The sequence below is a fragment of the Bombyx mandarina genome, chromosome 16, assembly GCF_030267445.1.
Source record: "Bombyx mandarina strain Sakado chromosome 16, ASM3026744v2".
In the NCBI taxonomy this organism is placed as follows: domain Eukaryota; kingdom Metazoa; phylum Arthropoda; class Insecta; order Lepidoptera; family Bombycidae; genus Bombyx; species Bombyx mandarina.
Window position 1 is genome coordinate 6887671 of NC_143222.1, and position 16037 is coordinate 6903707.

The 16037-nt window shown below is 34.9% G+C and overlaps 3 protein-coding genes across 3 annotated transcripts in view; 2 read left to right on the forward strand and 1 right to left on the reverse strand.

Moving 5' to 3' along the window:
• Rph (Rabphilin) overlaps positions 1-5022 on the forward strand; it is a 51411-nt gene extending 46389 nt beyond the window's left edge. Inside the window, exons 6-9 of the mRNA XM_028179473.2 lie at positions 1612-1963; positions 2214-2358; positions 3036-3269; positions 3949-5022. Coding sequence (XP_028035274.2) covers positions 1612-1963; positions 2214-2358; positions 3036-3269; positions 3949-4246 — 1029 coding nt within the window. The 3' untranslated portion in view covers positions 4247-5022. The remainder of the gene's footprint in view (positions 1-1611; positions 1964-2213; positions 2359-3035; positions 3270-3948) is intronic.
• Positions 5023-8864: 3842 nt separating this feature from the next.
• Dlish (Dachs ligand with SH3s) lies at positions 8865-13693 on the forward strand. The gene is made up of 7 exons (XM_089734001.1): positions 8865-9076; positions 9391-9584; positions 10462-10649; positions 10908-11074; positions 11413-11511; positions 11971-12134; positions 12785-13693. The coding sequence occupies exons 1-7, from the start codon at positions 9028-9030 to the stop codon at positions 12947-12949; spliced, it is 1026 nt and encodes a 341-aa protein (XP_089590127.1). The 5' UTR covers positions 8865-9027; the 3' UTR covers positions 12950-13693.
• On the reverse strand, positions 13616-15901 carry bonsai (28S ribosomal protein S15, mitochondrial). Its single transcript, XM_028179498.2, has 5 exons — positions 15563-15901; positions 15283-15416; positions 14583-14656; positions 14214-14335; positions 13616-14060 (listed from the first exon to the last, which is right to left on the reverse strand). Exons 1-5 carry the CDS (start codon positions 15748-15750, stop codon positions 13757-13759), a joined length of 822 nt encoding a protein of 273 aa, XP_028035299.2. The 5' UTR covers positions 15751-15901; the 3' UTR covers positions 13616-13756.
• Positions 15902-16037: the final 136 nt, after the last annotated feature.

Genomic DNA, 16037 nt, shown 5'->3' on the forward strand with positions numbered 1-16037 from the left:
TATAAATTACAAGTTAGCTTCAAGAGCTGTTACCGGAGTAAGAAATGTAACACCATTATGCAGATTGATGAAAATCTCATGAATAAAAACTAACGATTTGTAAACGCCGTAAAATGGACACTCAGCGTCTGTATATAAATGGAAAGTCGAGGAGATGGACCGTTGTCTGGCCTTCGCTGTCTTCGTAGGGCTGTCACTGGCTTATAAATTAAAATTAAAAAATTTACTACCTTAACGTCCATTTTTGTTTAATAGTTAACTCAATCAAAACTAGATTCATATTAGGCAAAACATATTAAAATTAAAACATAGACTAGACTATTGTGATTAGTAGAGTTTGTGTACAAATTTCAAACGTAAATAAAAAAAATCATATTTTATGGTTTTGTGACCAAACTGATGAACAACTACTTGTGGAGCAAAATTATATTCATTTCATAAATCTGTATGAAAAACCATAGCAAATAAAACCAGATATTTTACTGTTACAACCCTTGTACTGCGTGCGTCATACAAGATGACGGATGGAGGAAATGGGATGGGGAGGCTGCAACAGGGCGCTGCTAATTGACACATACGTTTTATTATTGACTCACCCAATTAAGGGTGATCTAATTTTGTGGACAATAACGATATAAAAATACCATTTGTTCATTTAATGGGTTTATGATTAAACTAGAACAGTGTTTCTATTGATGATTATCCATAATAGACGGGCATTAAGATTTTTTTATTGCTTAATTTGGTGAAGTGGTTTTACGGTTCGCCAAGTGATATCTGTTAGTTACCGGAGCCCATAGAAATGAGATTTCAATTGATGTGTATAGCCACGCCAATGCTTTAGGCTCTCCATGACTATCTAACGATAGAAATAGGCAACGCGGCGGTATAACTAGTGCGCGCTTGCAATTTGGCATCAGCGAAGTTTTCTGACCAAATTAAAGAGCATGTCAACATTCTTGAATGTAAGAGGATTCCTCTAACTAAAATTATAATCTCCTTTGTTGTTTAGAACATGAAAACAATCTTCGAAGACTCGTTTGATATTAAAACGTTACGAAAATTTTCACATTTTATTCTTTGTGTAGCTTTAGCTCAAACGAATAGCCTCCGGTCATATCCGAAAACTGAATAACACATGGAGAAGTTACATTCAATAAGGACTGGACTCGTACTTCCCATAACTTCGTAATGGCAGCAGGAAAACTTAGTTTGTTTAGGCCTTTAATCAAGAATGTTCAGTTTGTTCTAACACTACGAATGAGTGAAATAATTGAAAGACTAAGGAAGTCGTAGGGCTTTAATGTTTAATTATAGTTCAATTTTGTGTTTCAAAATAGCACTAGATTAAAAATTACTAATTTTTTTTTACTTATTCTTATTGAAGTTACTTTATTTATGTTCTATTTTTTATTTGATAGTTGGTACTTCTAATGTGTGTATTGACGGATATATTTGATATATTCAAGTCAAGATTTTGAAATCGCAATAGATCAGCTCTGTCACATTCCATACCTAACTTCATTGATTTCTAACACGATTCATATCCATTAACGTGCGCATTTATACCATATATTCAAACTATATCTTTTACTATATACTCACTTACAGGACGGCCCATTTGACTGGAATGAAACTGACATTCTGACGCACGGGTTCAGTGGGTTAAGCCTTCACAGGGCCGACAGTCTCAACCAAAGGCCTTTGGGTTTGAAACGGACAAGCAGTAAAAGCAGTGCTTACAGCGTACGGAACGCGAGAAAGGATGCACAAAAACCGGTAACGCAAATTGAAAGGGCCCCGGCCATCCCTGACGCCGGCTTCGGTACGTTAGAGATACGACTGGCGTATGAAAACGCTACATCCTCGTTAGCGGTCACGGTGCTAAGAGCCAGAGGGCTAATTGGCATGGATATGACAGGGTTGTCCGATCCGTTCTGTAGATTAGAGATTTTGCCAAAAGGTAAGAAGAAGGTCTACTAAAATTATTCGGTTTTCGCTGGTCTTAAAGATAAATTAAAACCACTTTTACATATCAATCTTGCGGTCGTCCGTAAATAAGAAAACTGTAAATTATTTGAAACGACAGAAATAATAATATAGGCGAGTTTAATAACCGTAAAAGTTGTTTTAATTAGACAAGAAGACTATATTCATTGAATTTCAATATTTTAAGGTTGGCTGTAATGTAAAAATGAAATTCTCGTTTGCAGAAGGCACATATTCGAATAGACTTAGAACGAAAACCGTTCATAAAACGAAAAATCCCGAATTCAATGAAACCCTACATTTCTTTGGAATCACTGAATCGGACCTTTCGGTTAAATCTTTGGAGATCGTTTTATTTGACGACGACAGGTTCGTATCCGAATTCATTTCATTTGGTTGCATGTTATTTATTGCATATTATTTACATTTACTGGAGGCAGGACCTCTTGTGAGTCCGCACGGGTAGGTACCACCGCCCTTCCTATTTCTGCCGTGAAGCAGTAACGCGTTTCGGTTTGAAGGGTGGGACAGCCGTTGTAAATATACTGAGACCTTAGAACTTATATCTCAAGGTGGGTGGCGCATTTACGTTGTAGATGTCTATGGGCTCCAGTAACCATTTAACACCAGGTGGACTGTGAGCTCGTCCACCCGTCTAAGCAATAAAAAAAATTAAATAAAATACCGGAGTCCAGTCCAGCACTGAAATCAGGTCCTTTACACAGTGCTCCATAAACGCTACTCCATTTCTATCTTCGAACGAGGTTTCAAAAGAAATTTATATTGAGAACTAGCGACCCGCCCTCGCTTCGCTTCGGAAACTGTAATTTATTATTGATTTCTCCACTATTTAATGGATGTTAATATACATATAAACCTTTCTCTTCAATCACTCTATCTATTAACAAAAACCGCATCAAAATCCGTTGCGTAGTTTTAAAGATTTAAGCATACACAGGGACGGACAGATATAGGGACAGAGAAAACGACTTTGTTTTATACTATGTAGTGATTTTAAATTTGAACTTCCACCAATTTATTTTCAGATATGGTTGCGACGAAATGGGCTCGGCGACAGTCTCTTTAAGGGAATGCGCCAAATCACCTACGCAATTACGTCTCGCTTTATCGGGCGCGTCAGGATGTGAACCGACCGGCCCGCGAATTCTGTTAGCCCTCTGTTATAGCACAAAAAAGAGGGCCCTTATTGTGACGATTTGCAGAGCCGCCGAACTTCCTTCGCAGGATAGCAATGGGTACTCCGATCCGTTTGTTAAGCTGTAAGTGTTTATTTCGATTTATAAACAACTTCTGTACACATTTAAATCATTTTTGTGGTATTTAGATACTTGTTTTAGTGAAACATTTACGTTTCAGTGGAAAGGAAAGTTAAAAAAAATTGCTAATAGAGAAAATTTATGAATACAATAGTGACCCGCCCTCGCTTCGCTTCGGATATATTAAATTTTATTATTGATAGGCGAAGCCCACCATGTTGCGCGCGGTACGACAATAACTGCGGGTGACGCCGCGGGGCCAAGCTAGTCTAAAAAAAGTAACCTAAGTTACTCCTTATGTCATCAGCTACCTATTAGTGAAAGTCTCATCAAAATCGGTCCAGCCGTTCCAGAGATTAGCCGGAACAGACAGACAGACAGACAAAAATTGTAAAAAATGTTATTTTGGTGTATGTACCGTATATATATTCATATGCATGTAGTAATAAGCGGTTATTTCAATACTACAAACAGACGCACTAATTTTATTTATATGTATAGATGTATAGATTATATAACATGTATACAATAAAGAAACTACGTTGTTTCAACCGACTAGAGAGTAGTGAATTTATTAATAAACCTGCAAAAAATGCGAGGGACAATGTTAGGGATGAGTAGAAAACATTAATTACGCCCGAATGACCTTTTTATTCATGTTTCCTATCTACATCTCTTTCAGACATCTTGATCCAGACCCATATCATAAAAAACACAAAACTTCAATCAAATGGCGCAATTTGAATCCAGTTTGGAATGAAGAATTTCTTTTCGAAACACGACCCACCGAACTTTCGCGCCAAAACTTAACGTTGACCGTTTGGGATAAAGATTATGGAAAACCAAACGATTTCCTGGGGAGCCTTATATTGGGAGCGAGCAGTAAAGGCAGAAGGCTAAAGCACTGGATGGATTGTATCAAATACCCCGATCACAGACACGAACAATGGCATTCTTTGACGGACACCCAACATCTTTAGATAGACAATTCTAAGCATAACATACTAGCAAAATACGTTTTGAACGAAAATATAACAATGACTGTAAAAAGCTAATATTTTTGTTATTTTTAAGAATTTAGATTTTTAATCGCCTGGATAAATTTTATGCATAGAGGTATAAATATTATTTTCATATGGCACTGTTAATTTACAATTATATTTTGTTATTCTATAATCGATTAAAGTACTACTAAAAACACAGCTCCCTATGCGAAATAGATATATAAGTATATTTATTTAGAGTCGAGATGCTTAAGTAATATGTTTAATTTAGTCGGCTTCTATTTAAATTGTTAAGAGTATCTGTTTCCCCGCCATTTAATTAACTCTGACGCATCAAATGGTAAAAGAAGAAAACTACGCTGAAAAAAGAAAATAAAACAAACCTTAAATTATAAAACCTCTGATTAAATAAATACCTACTATTATTTCTGTTGTTGTTGCTATAGAGGGTAGATATTTAATAATAAAAAAAATTTATGAGCTTTCGAATTTTAAAATCGCTTCGAATAGTTATGATTAGCAAATTTTTATTAAAATATAAAATGTGCAAAAAAAACTAAAATTCTTAACAAAAACCACCCTTTAATTCGATCCTCAAGCAAGCTGAAACCGCAAAGTTATGGAACAGGTCGATTCCGCCGGCGTATCTTTGATTGAAATTACAATAATTCTTTCCAAATATCAAATCCATGGGGAATTGTTTGAGATGATACCATCATCTCGTTTTACCAACGCACCGCCCGTCACCGCAATAGAGTTCATCCATACTACCTGGAGCCAAAGTGTGTTTTCAGAGATCTTTTCTGCCACGTACCATCCGGCTTTGGAATGAGCTCCCCTCCACGGTGTTTCCCGAGTGCTATGACATCTCCCTCTTCAAACGAAGCTTGTAGAGAGTACTTAACGGTAGACAGCGGCTTGACTCTGCCCCTGGCATTGCTGACGACCATGAGCGACGGTAGCCACTCACCATGAGGTGAGCCGTATGTTCTCGTCTGCTGACACGGGCAATAAGAAAAATATAAAAAATGGTAAAATATTACGAAAATTTAGTTTTTGGAACGAAGTTGCGGAGGGATACCCTAACCGGGAAAAACGTCCGTAACGTAAGATTTTTATTAGTAATACACACAGTGTACGACTTAACTTTGTACTAACGTACAAAAAATAACATGTTTTTTATCATTCATTGACCCCGATCTCAGAGCGTTCGTTTGCGCAATACACTAACTCTTATGCAAACAACCGTGAATGAAGTGTACCACAATAAGTTCGCACGTTACCGAATGACCGTGGGTTGTTGCGAAGCCTCCAGTTTTATTTTCTATATACCTCGAATAGAACTTAAAATTAATATTTTTATAATAAGGAACTTCGTTCCTATCTTGTGTCCCACAACACCACATATCTTTTTTTGATTACACTATTAATTGTCTTCGTTTTCTAACAACGACTTCACGGTTACTTTTCTTTCTTAAATTGAAGGGCAAGTGTAACTGTCTCTTCCGTATCTTATGACTTAATTGTTATGTGTATCGATGCATATTTTTGTACTTAATATATAAAATTTGAATGTGTAACCTAACTATTTAATAAACTGTGCCAAATAATTCCAAAGTATTTTGAGATGTATACGATCGTACCTATTAAATAAATAAAAAATTGCTATTGTCTATTAATGTTAAATGTTGATGAAAATAAAATAACTATATGCCAATATGAATATTTATTTCTAAAAAGACATAAACATAAATACACAAGCACACGTGATTCATAAAGTTTGTGGTCGAAATTTGTGTATTGTGATGACTATTCTTATACCTATGAGATAATGTGCTTTAGAAATTATTGTTCTTCACTATAAAAAAAAATATTTACGGAGTAACGTCGCTCGTCAATACTGCCAAGGTTAGCCGCTGCCGACCGCTCGTTTGAAGGTCAAACCCGGGCTTTTAGACGGTTCTGCTATTACTTAACCAACGCACCTAAGTCCAACGTTGTCCAACTGACCCAAAATAATATCTCGATAAATAACTCATTCTTAGTCTTAAGTTATAGTAAGTTATAGTACAACAGCTGACCAACCGAACTTACCACAAATCAGACCGAAACGCATTACTGCTTCACGGCTGAAATTGGCTGGGTTGCGCTTACCGGAGTGGACTCATGAGGTGCTCTACCCCTACCGCCAGTATTAATGCTTTTTTTGCGTGTCTGTTTTTTTCCACAAAGTTGTTCCTTTATCGTAAAAGTCATTCGGGTTAAGTAGGTACGTTTTTCATTAGAAAGATTGATAAATGCCTGCGGGATTCGAACATCGGCACAGAAGCTTCACTTGATACGAGTGCATCGGCCGTCTTAAAGGTCACGATAACTTTTTGACTACCACGACTAAATGTTTTTTTTTGGTCAGGATTAAATCGCCGGACTTCCGCGCTCCACTGGGGATGGAGGGCGGGGCATGTCAGAATCGAACTCACTAAAACTTCCTGCCGCTCAACAACCAACGTCCAAATTTCGCATGAGACAGCACTCATGAAAAGGCAAAGGGGGAAAGTGAAGCGTTTAGTGCGGAGCACATCTCTCCCATCACCCGCCCCCAACCATTAAATGTAGATTTAATTTACGGGAGATTTATACAGATACCTACATACGTAAATATTATGCACTCAAACACAGAACAAATAGACTTGTTCGTGTCATGATTGTTTGTGTGGAAATCAGACCCACGATTAGTCGGATCCTCGATTAGAACCGAAATCGATGATGCGCGACCGGGTCAAGTAAATATTTTCGGACGGGAAAGTGAAAAAGATGTCGTATTATTTGTCGGTTCAATGTTTCTTCCATTGTTACTATGTATTATAGCAATCGAGGATTTTGAAAAAAATGATGGTGCTCAATATATGCAGTAATTCGCGTTTAATTATTTTTTTCTATTGCTTATATGTCTAGACGAGCTCACAGCCCACCTGGTGTTAAGTGGTTACTGGAGCCCATAGACATCTACAACGTAAATGCGCCACCCACCTTGAGATATAAGTTCTTAGGTCTCAAGTATACAGTTACAGCGGCTGCCCCACCCTTCGAACCGAAACGCATTACTGTTTCACGGCAGAAATAGGCAGAGTGGTGATACCTACCCGCACGGACTCACAAGAGGTCCTTCCACAAATGCTTCATTAGTTTCTTTTTGACTGGTGCTAAGTTTGTTTGAGATTTTCTTTTTAACAATATACCAGAGATTTTCTATCGGGTTTAAATCCGGATTTTTTGCTGGCCAGTCTAAAACGGATATACGCTGTTCGGTAAGGAAACTTTTGACGCTATTGGCCGTGTGCTTAGGGTCATTGTCATGCTGAAAGATCCAGGTTACAGACAAATGATCATCCGAGTAGGGAATCATTGTGTGTTCTAAGATATTTTTATATTGCCATTGCTCCATTGTATCTTCAATCTTCCGAACGGGTCCACTCCACATCCGGAACACCCCCAAACTTTAATGTTATCGCCACCGTGCTTGACTATACTTCTTGTGTATTTATAATTAAAAGCATTGTTTATAGGAATAACATAGCGCTTTCCATCGGAATGTACCGTATTTATTTTTGTTTCAACTGAAAATAGCACTTTTCCATTCTCGTACCGTCCAATTAACATATTTTTTAGCGAATAATAATCACTTCTCTAGGTGGTGCTTAGTAAGAAGCGGTACCTTTCGAGAGGTTCTTCCAAACAATTTAGCTTCCACTAATCTGCGGCTTAGGTATCAGTCTTGACGAAATGTTTCTCGGGTCATCAGGCGTAAAACTTCATTTTTAATATGGTCTTGGGGCCTAGGGCCTTTAATTGGGTCATTTCAGCTACACGAACGATTAGCGCATCTTCTCTGGGAGAGGTTTTCCTTGGCCGAGCCTTTCTAAAAACATTTTCAATATTCCCATGTATTTTATAATGGTCAATTGCATTAAAAACATTCATAACAGAATTACAAATGCTCAGCTATTCCTCTGTACGCCCATTTATGATCTTTAAATAAATTAACAATTATTTGCCTAGTTGATGCGTCACAACTTTTATTTTTGTCTATTGTGAAAAATTCAAAATCAATTAAATTTTGAATTGCCGCCAAAAAGCCAAAAAAGAAACGCTATTCTCCAATTTCAAAACACGAACGAGTTAAGGTTGCTTTTCTAAAATGTTTCTAATTAGGCGGCCAAGCAGCCAGTAACAGAAAATAAACTCCTAAATGTGTAAGACTCATTTTGTAACTAAAAGTAAGATATGTTTAATATTTTATGTATTTAATGAGCTTTTTTTTGAGTGGCTATGTATATTATTGCACGATTATTAATTATTGAATATGTATATTTTTTACGAACATTTGTTCGTTGAAGTTCCACTTTCTTTATTCATAAGAAGTGTTTCTAATTAGATGACCATCACTGTATATGAAGGTGTATGATACAAACATAACAAATGTATTCTAGATATACATACTTTCACAAATTTACTGAGGAAAATGCTTAATCAATTTGAAAAAACCAAATTGGACTAAAAAGTCTAGTTAACAGTAGCCGTAAACAAATTGAAGAAAAAATTACACGATTTTTACTTTCAAGGTTCAAGTTTTTGATTTGACACTTTTTGACGTGAATGGTCGAAGTTTTTGAAAATGTAAATTGCTAAATGGAGGTATTTTCAACAAAAACCGTTTGATATATTACAGTTATGTATTGATTTCGACATTGTAAAATATGGCATTTCTATGTCCAGTCAGGATCAGAAGGGGAAAGAAGAAGAAATGTGAGTACCTCACCCGAAACTCCGTGAGAACTTTACATGTCAATGACCTCAGACTCCCGGACTTTCTACAAAATTAAAATAATAAAAAAACTAGTATTTTTAACGTACTAACAACCTGTCTTACTAAATTGGGTCTTGAGAAAAAAATTACAGACTGGGTTCAAAACATGAAAAATTAAAACAGGTTTTTGACAGAGTGGATTCTAAGATAACTATTTGAAGAAAATCAACAACTCACTAGTGCTTAAGAAAACCCCATATATTAATACTCTTTTTTTGAAGACGAAAATAAACTACTGTCTTCACTATTTCAGCAAGTTCTGGAGACTCTGATAAAGACCTCTCCAGGCCCAGTTCAGGACTGAGTCCTGGAATGGGCCGCATCACAGGATCAGCAAGCATAGAAACATTAGTGAGAGTTGGCATTGAGAAGGAACATGGCCTCAGTCCTGATTCGAAGATGGTGGTGCTCCATGATTTCACACCATGTGTGGATGACGAGTTAGAGGTTTTTATTCTGCCCTTTATATAATAATAATATATAAAAACTACTTTTGGAAAACATTTTCTAGCTATCATAGAATTAAACAATTAAGCAAAACCATAATGATTCAACTGCATTGGCTTTGAACCTGGTTGTTACCATACACTTCATGGATAATTTTTATTTGATTGCTGAAAAATCAGCATTTTGTCTTCTATAATCTCAACTCTTGAAGATAATAATCTCTTTTAGATACCTTGAATATGATTATTTCTGACCTTCATGTAATGTGAAAAATATTTTTTGCAAAAAATTAATTGCTATGAAATTACTGTCAGACTGTATTGTAATTTTGTCACTCAAATCTATTCACCATTTTTGGAAAAAATGCCCTTTAGTTGTTTCAGTAATTTCCATACCTTATCTATATTTATATAAATACTAGCGATCCGCCCTCGCTTCGCTTCGGAAACATTAAAACACACATGAAACCAAAAAAAAAAAAAAAAGGAGCCTATGTTCATCAGGGACAATGTCGGCTTCTAATGGAAAAAGAATTTTTCAAATCGGTCCAGTAGTTTCAGAGCCTATTCGAAACAAACAAACAAACAAATCTTTCCTCTTTATAATATTAGTATAGATAAATATTCATATCCAGTCAGATGCACAGATAGCTACATACCAATTTATATATTTCATATGCATTTTGAACGGTAGACAGCGGCTTGGCTCTGCCCCTGGCATTGCTGAAGTTCATGGGCGACGGTAACCACTCACCATCAGGTGGGCCGTATGGCTCGTCTGCCTACAAAGGCAATAAAAAAAAAGTATACAGTACCACAGACCACTTTGTTGTCAGTTAATGAAAAGTGTTTTCAAATATTAAATTATAAATTTTCAGGTAAAACGTGGACAAATTGTTAATGTTCTATATAGAGAAAATGATTGGGTTTATGTCATAGTAGCAGAATCTCGAAGAGAAGGCTTCATACCACATTCATATTGTGCACCATGTGAACATCATGACTTAAAGAAAAAACTCCCGAGAAGTAGATCCCCTGCTGATTTAGCCCATAGAGATGTTTCACAGTAAGTTAATATAGTGATAATTATATCAGACAGTTGAAAATTTTGTGTGGAATTTAAGGTCTGAAAAAAGTTATTAAGTTTACTAGAACATTACCTGTGAACAGTGCCCATTTTGAGATTAAATTCCAGTAAGACAGACGTGTTAGTATAAAATAGAACTTGTAAATAAAATTTGACAAATGGTATAACAAATTAATTATAATATTAATTGGCAAATGTTATAAAAGAAACCACTTTACTGTAAACATAAATTTCTAGATTATCTGTATCTGATGGAGTAACAAATGATGGGCATTCAGAGCTTGGTAGTGAAGGTGAAGCATGTCCCTTTAGCAAAGATCCTTCAGGAAGATACGTAGTGCTATACACATTCACTGCAAGAGACGAAAATGATGTTGATGTAGAACGAGGAGAATTTGTTACAGGTATGTTATATCTTTGTCTCGAAAATTATTTGGTTAAACATGTCATATTGCAGTATAATATTTAAACAAATTTTACTTAATTAACTTTGTTAGTTGAAAATTGCAATTGAATCTATACTAACATTTAAATCTACAGTGGTTTTTACGGATGTTCCGTTATAACTACTGAACCATGAACCAATCGGACTTGAAACTTGGTATCCATGTAGAAAATACATGTACTTAATGGTGTTGGACTCCCTAATAATAATAACAATAAATAATAATGTTAATTTTAAATGCCCAGCAAAGCGGGCGAGTACAGCTAGTCACTTTATAAACATATTTTAATGTTTCAGTACTAAACAGAGAAGACCCAGATTGGTATTGGATAGTAAGGAGTGATGGTCAAGAAGGGTTTATACCATCTGGTTTTGTGTATCCTGCGGTCGTTCAAGGTAATATAATAATTAATCTAATGTTTCATCTATTATAAAATCCAATTCATCAATTTGTTCATTCATTCATTTTCATTTGTGTATTTGTACTAATGGATGAAAAAATTACTTATTTCGAATTAAATTATTCGCGCGCCACCTATCTTACTTTAACCGTACTGTGACAAAAACGTTTTCCTTGACAGTTTGGGATTGTAACATTGTTCTTTTGTCCGCGTACTCGTTTCTAAGTACTAGATTAGTTACAGGTCATAGCTATAACCGAAATCCTGAACATTGCAGATAATATTTTTGAAAAAATTAAAAATTATGATATTAATTATGAATCTTTTACTGATTTTAAATGACTACCAATAGATTCCGTGCAAAAAATAAAATCCTGTACGAGTTTTAATAAATTGATGATAAAGTAAAAAATCTCAAACGTTTTTTTTTTACTGTATCCACTCGTGATTACAGCCACCACACAAGAGAACACACAGACCTTGCATCCTACGCCGCCAATAAATACAAATAACAGTATAATATCAACAAATAACAACAGTAGTATAAACAACACAACACAGCAGGACAACGACGGGAGGTATCATGGAACGGAACTAGTCATGCTTTATGATTACAAGGTAGTATTATTATAAAATATGCTTACAGAACCATTATCTTACATTACCATTACCATACTCATGTACAAAACAAACCACATCTAATAGTCATAAGCTATGATTTTCTCCTATGTAACAGCCGCCAGAAATGCTGTGAAACAAAGTACACCTAGGTGCTAAATACTGTTCATAGAGATCAGTTTTTTTTCTAGATAATCTGGTAGCCTTGGAGGCTATGCCAGCGTCACTGAGCGAGAAAGATCAGAGTAGCTCATTCTAGAACTTGACCCTAGGACCTGTAGTTTAGTAGTACTATCAACCAATAATAACAAATTCTAAATGATCTGCAATGCAGTATGTTTCTGATCTGTATTCATCAAGCATAAGCAGCTATACCAACAATACATGGCGTGGAATGGTTACCATAGATATAACATGTATAATTGTAGCTTACCTTCAGACAGGAAATTAATATTTAAAGCAATCCAGTTTAAAGTCTAGGCCATTAATTAAACTGTAATTACAATCTGTCACAAATTCGATAACAGTATTTACATTATAGTGTCATAGATACATTAAGGGGTGGTGGGTGGTCTTGTTGTCTTGTGGTCTAAAGTATTGTAGTGAAGAATGATAAAAGCATTACAGTACTGTATTTTACTGTTTTCTAGGCTCAAGCACCTGACGATCTGACAGTGAAGCGAGGAGAGTGGGTTTATGCAGATCTGACCCAGCAAACTGTAGAGGGATGGTTGTGGGCACACGCACCCAAGTCACGACGATCCGGTTTCATACCTACAGCTTACGCTCGTGCACCTCACACTACATCACTTTGACTAAATCCAAAAAAGCCTGCAATTTTATAGTGTAAAATTAACATGACACCAAGAGAAACTTGGGTAGATTGTTTCATGGCTTTAGTTGTTCTGATATGATGTGTTGCAGTACCCCAGAGAACTTAAGATCATTTTATCACCTCCTTTCTGGCACTGCCAACATATACAAGTGACAGGTTTAGATGGGCCATACATTTTGACTACCTTTATAAAAGCCATAACATAAATTTCAGTTTTATGTGATTATAGTATCACAATTTTTTGTAACGCCTTAAAAAGCAACAAGTATTAAAACAATACAATAAAATAACAAAATAGATATTTCTAAGTAAATAATTTTATGCATAGTGTGTTAGGTGACCAACTCAAATTGAAAATTTGGATTCCACATGCTTAGCATTTATGGGAACATTTTAAACCTAAGTAGTTATGTAGTCCCTTAAATTTAAACTTCTAATTGTATTTGCCTATCACATTAAGCTGGCTCTGAAATAGTATATGAAGGTTAAAATTTATTTTATTCCAATGATACTAAAATGATTCTAGTTATAATTAAGAAGATACTTGTCTTTTATAAGTATTCTAATAGTGTCGCAGCTTTATTGTGACTTTAATAAAGTAAGACTTCATATTTTAATGTAAAATATCCGTCCAAAATGACTGAACTTTTGATTTAAAATTCATGTTTTTATTTTTAAGAATTAGTATGAAATTATAGATATTAATAAAATGTTTTGATAATGAGTGCAGTTTTTTTTTATCAAAACAGACTACACCAAAGAACTATCTAAATAAAATTTATTTGAATTAATCTTCCAAAAGATTTCTCTTCTTTTTCTTGGCTTCTTGTTTTATTTTGTCTTTGATTGTCCATTCTTCTAATTGTTTCTCAACTGCTTTTATTGCCTGTTCTGTAACTGTCACAGGTAGTTGCAATTCTGTTTGTTCACTTCGGATAAACTTGAGAGCTTCAAGCTTTTGTTTTAAAAATGGCCCTTGCTGGCTTTCTAGTAAATTTTTGTAGCCTGCTAATTTACTGTTTCTTATGTCATCACAATGAAGCTCTGTCAGTTTGCGTAGTGATTCTCTTCGTGATAATTTGTGAAATGACCTGAACAAAAATTAAAGCCAACAATAAATAATAATATCGATGTTGAAACTAGAAATGAATCATTTCTTTCTTTATATAAATGCTTAAAATTTCAATATTATAGTAAAATAGCCTTCTGAATAAAAATAAAAAGGAAAAAGAAAAAATACTCACTCAGGATTCCCTTTGTACTCAATATTAAGTTTCTCCAATAACCATTCAAATTTTTTATAATCATACTGCCGCAAATATTTCAATAGTTTCTTCCTTCTATCAATCATTTCTTGTACAGTTTGCTGAAAAGAAAACAGTTTCTGAGACTAAATGTTTTAAGCAAACATACTGCAAAAAGCATTCTTGTCATACATTCATGTAAGTGCAAGACAGCTGTTGTTACAATCCGATTTTTATTACAACCCACAATTAATACTATAACCTCATGTCTCAAAAAAGCTTGACACATTTAAATTGTACTTTCAATCAATAGACTACTAAATGTTTCAAATCATGAATTTAATGTTTAATTTTTCTTAAAATTGTTACCTTCATTTTTGAGTTCCTAGGGTTTTTTTCCATGATGTTTTGTATACAACGAATGTATGCAGTTAATCTTGCAACTAAAAGAAAATAATTTATAATTCAACTTTAAGACCTATACCTTCCATTTTGTTTCCATTATTTTATAATGTAATGATTCAGATATATATTATATTGATAAAAATTTATCTTTTAGAAAGCATTGAACTATTCATTGTCAGAACAGAATATATGTATACTGGTGGTAAGGCTTGTTCATTAGTCTGCATAGATTGATCCTCTACCAATTCTACCACCAATCTCTCTTATTCGACTACAATCACAGTGGGCAGTAGCTTGGCTCTGCCCTTGGCATTGCTGAAGTCCATAGGCGATGGCAACCACTCACCATCAGGTGGGCCGTACGCTTGTCTGCATACAATAGCAAAAAAAAAAACTGCTCAGATTGATTCTGTAAAATATGTTTTTTTTTCTATCATTACTGAGACTTCATTCAAGTCTCAAAATCAACATTGACATAGTCATGTCTGGGCTAGGGTAACGATTTTCCACTTGGATTTGAATTACCCATTGAAGAAAAAAATATTTATCTTTGTGAAATACTACTACGGAATGAATATTTTGAAGATCAATGATGTCACTTTTTTAAATTTATTACTTCAATTATGTACATTTACAGATAGTATTAAGTATAAGACAATTTTACTCTTATTTTCAGCTGAGTTTTCATCATACTGATGCCTCTTCACTCTGTTTACTATTTCTTTCTTGACCAATGTGTGAAATTCTTTTTGTCCAAGATGTGCCACAGAAAATATTTTTTTTACCGATTCTGGAGCACTGAAATATTTAAAATTAAAAAAACATTAAAACAACAATAAATTAAAACTGTCTTATTAATTAATTTCTATTCAGTATATCACCAGCTTATTGTCTCTACTGAATTGATTCTCTCTTTTTCATTAACTTGAGTTTAACCTACTTACTCCTTGATTTCTTCGCTTAAAGCATAGATATCAGCGATAGAATTCTCAGGAATAGGTGGTAAGCCTTCTAAATCACCAGATTTTTCAGGTTTGTACGCAGGCACATATTCAGGACGAACCCATTTAATGTTGACCTGATGTTTTAAGCCACGGCTTTGAATAGCAGAACAAGCAAAACGTCGCAACATAGTATTAATAATTCCCAATAAATCTACAACAACTACATAATCATCTTACGCAAAAAATAACCTCAAATATGTTTTGACTTTTGATTAATTTTCATCATTTGCGCATGTTACGGTCAGTGGCTACTCAACCTTATAGCCGGTCTCGGAATCAGTTTATTTGTGGTATATTTATGCCCTATCTATGGTTGGAATGTTTTTTTTTATGATTGTGTGTGTTATTGATCCTAATGGATCCATAAAGACGTGTCTAGGGCGTCGACGGTGACTGGCTCCTGCGTGATCAGGAT

Coding starts and splice junctions, on each gene's coding strand:
- Dlish (XM_089734001.1), top strand. CDS start 9,028: ATGGCATTTCTATGTCCAGTCAGGATCAGAAGGGGAAAGAAGAAGAAA. Junction 10,650..10,907: donor GCCCATAGAGATGTTTCACA/GTAAGTTAATAT, acceptor ATAAATTTCTAG/ATTATCTGTATCTGATGGAG. Junction 11,075..11,412: donor ACGAGGAGAATTTGTTACAG/GTATGTTATATC, acceptor TTAATGTTTCAG/TACTAAACAGAGAAGACCCA.
- bonsai (XM_028179498.2), bottom strand. CDS start 15,750: ATGTTGCGACGTTTTGCTTGTTCTGCTATTCAAAGCCGTGGCTTAAAA. Junction 15,417..15,562: donor TTAAGCGAAGAAATCAAGGA/GTAAGTAGGTTA, acceptor TAAATATTTCAG/TGCTCCAGAATCGGTAAAAA. Junction 14,657..15,282: donor AAACTCAGCTGAAAATAAGA/GTAAAATTGTCT, acceptor ATTTTCTTTTAG/TTGCAAGATTAACTGCATAC.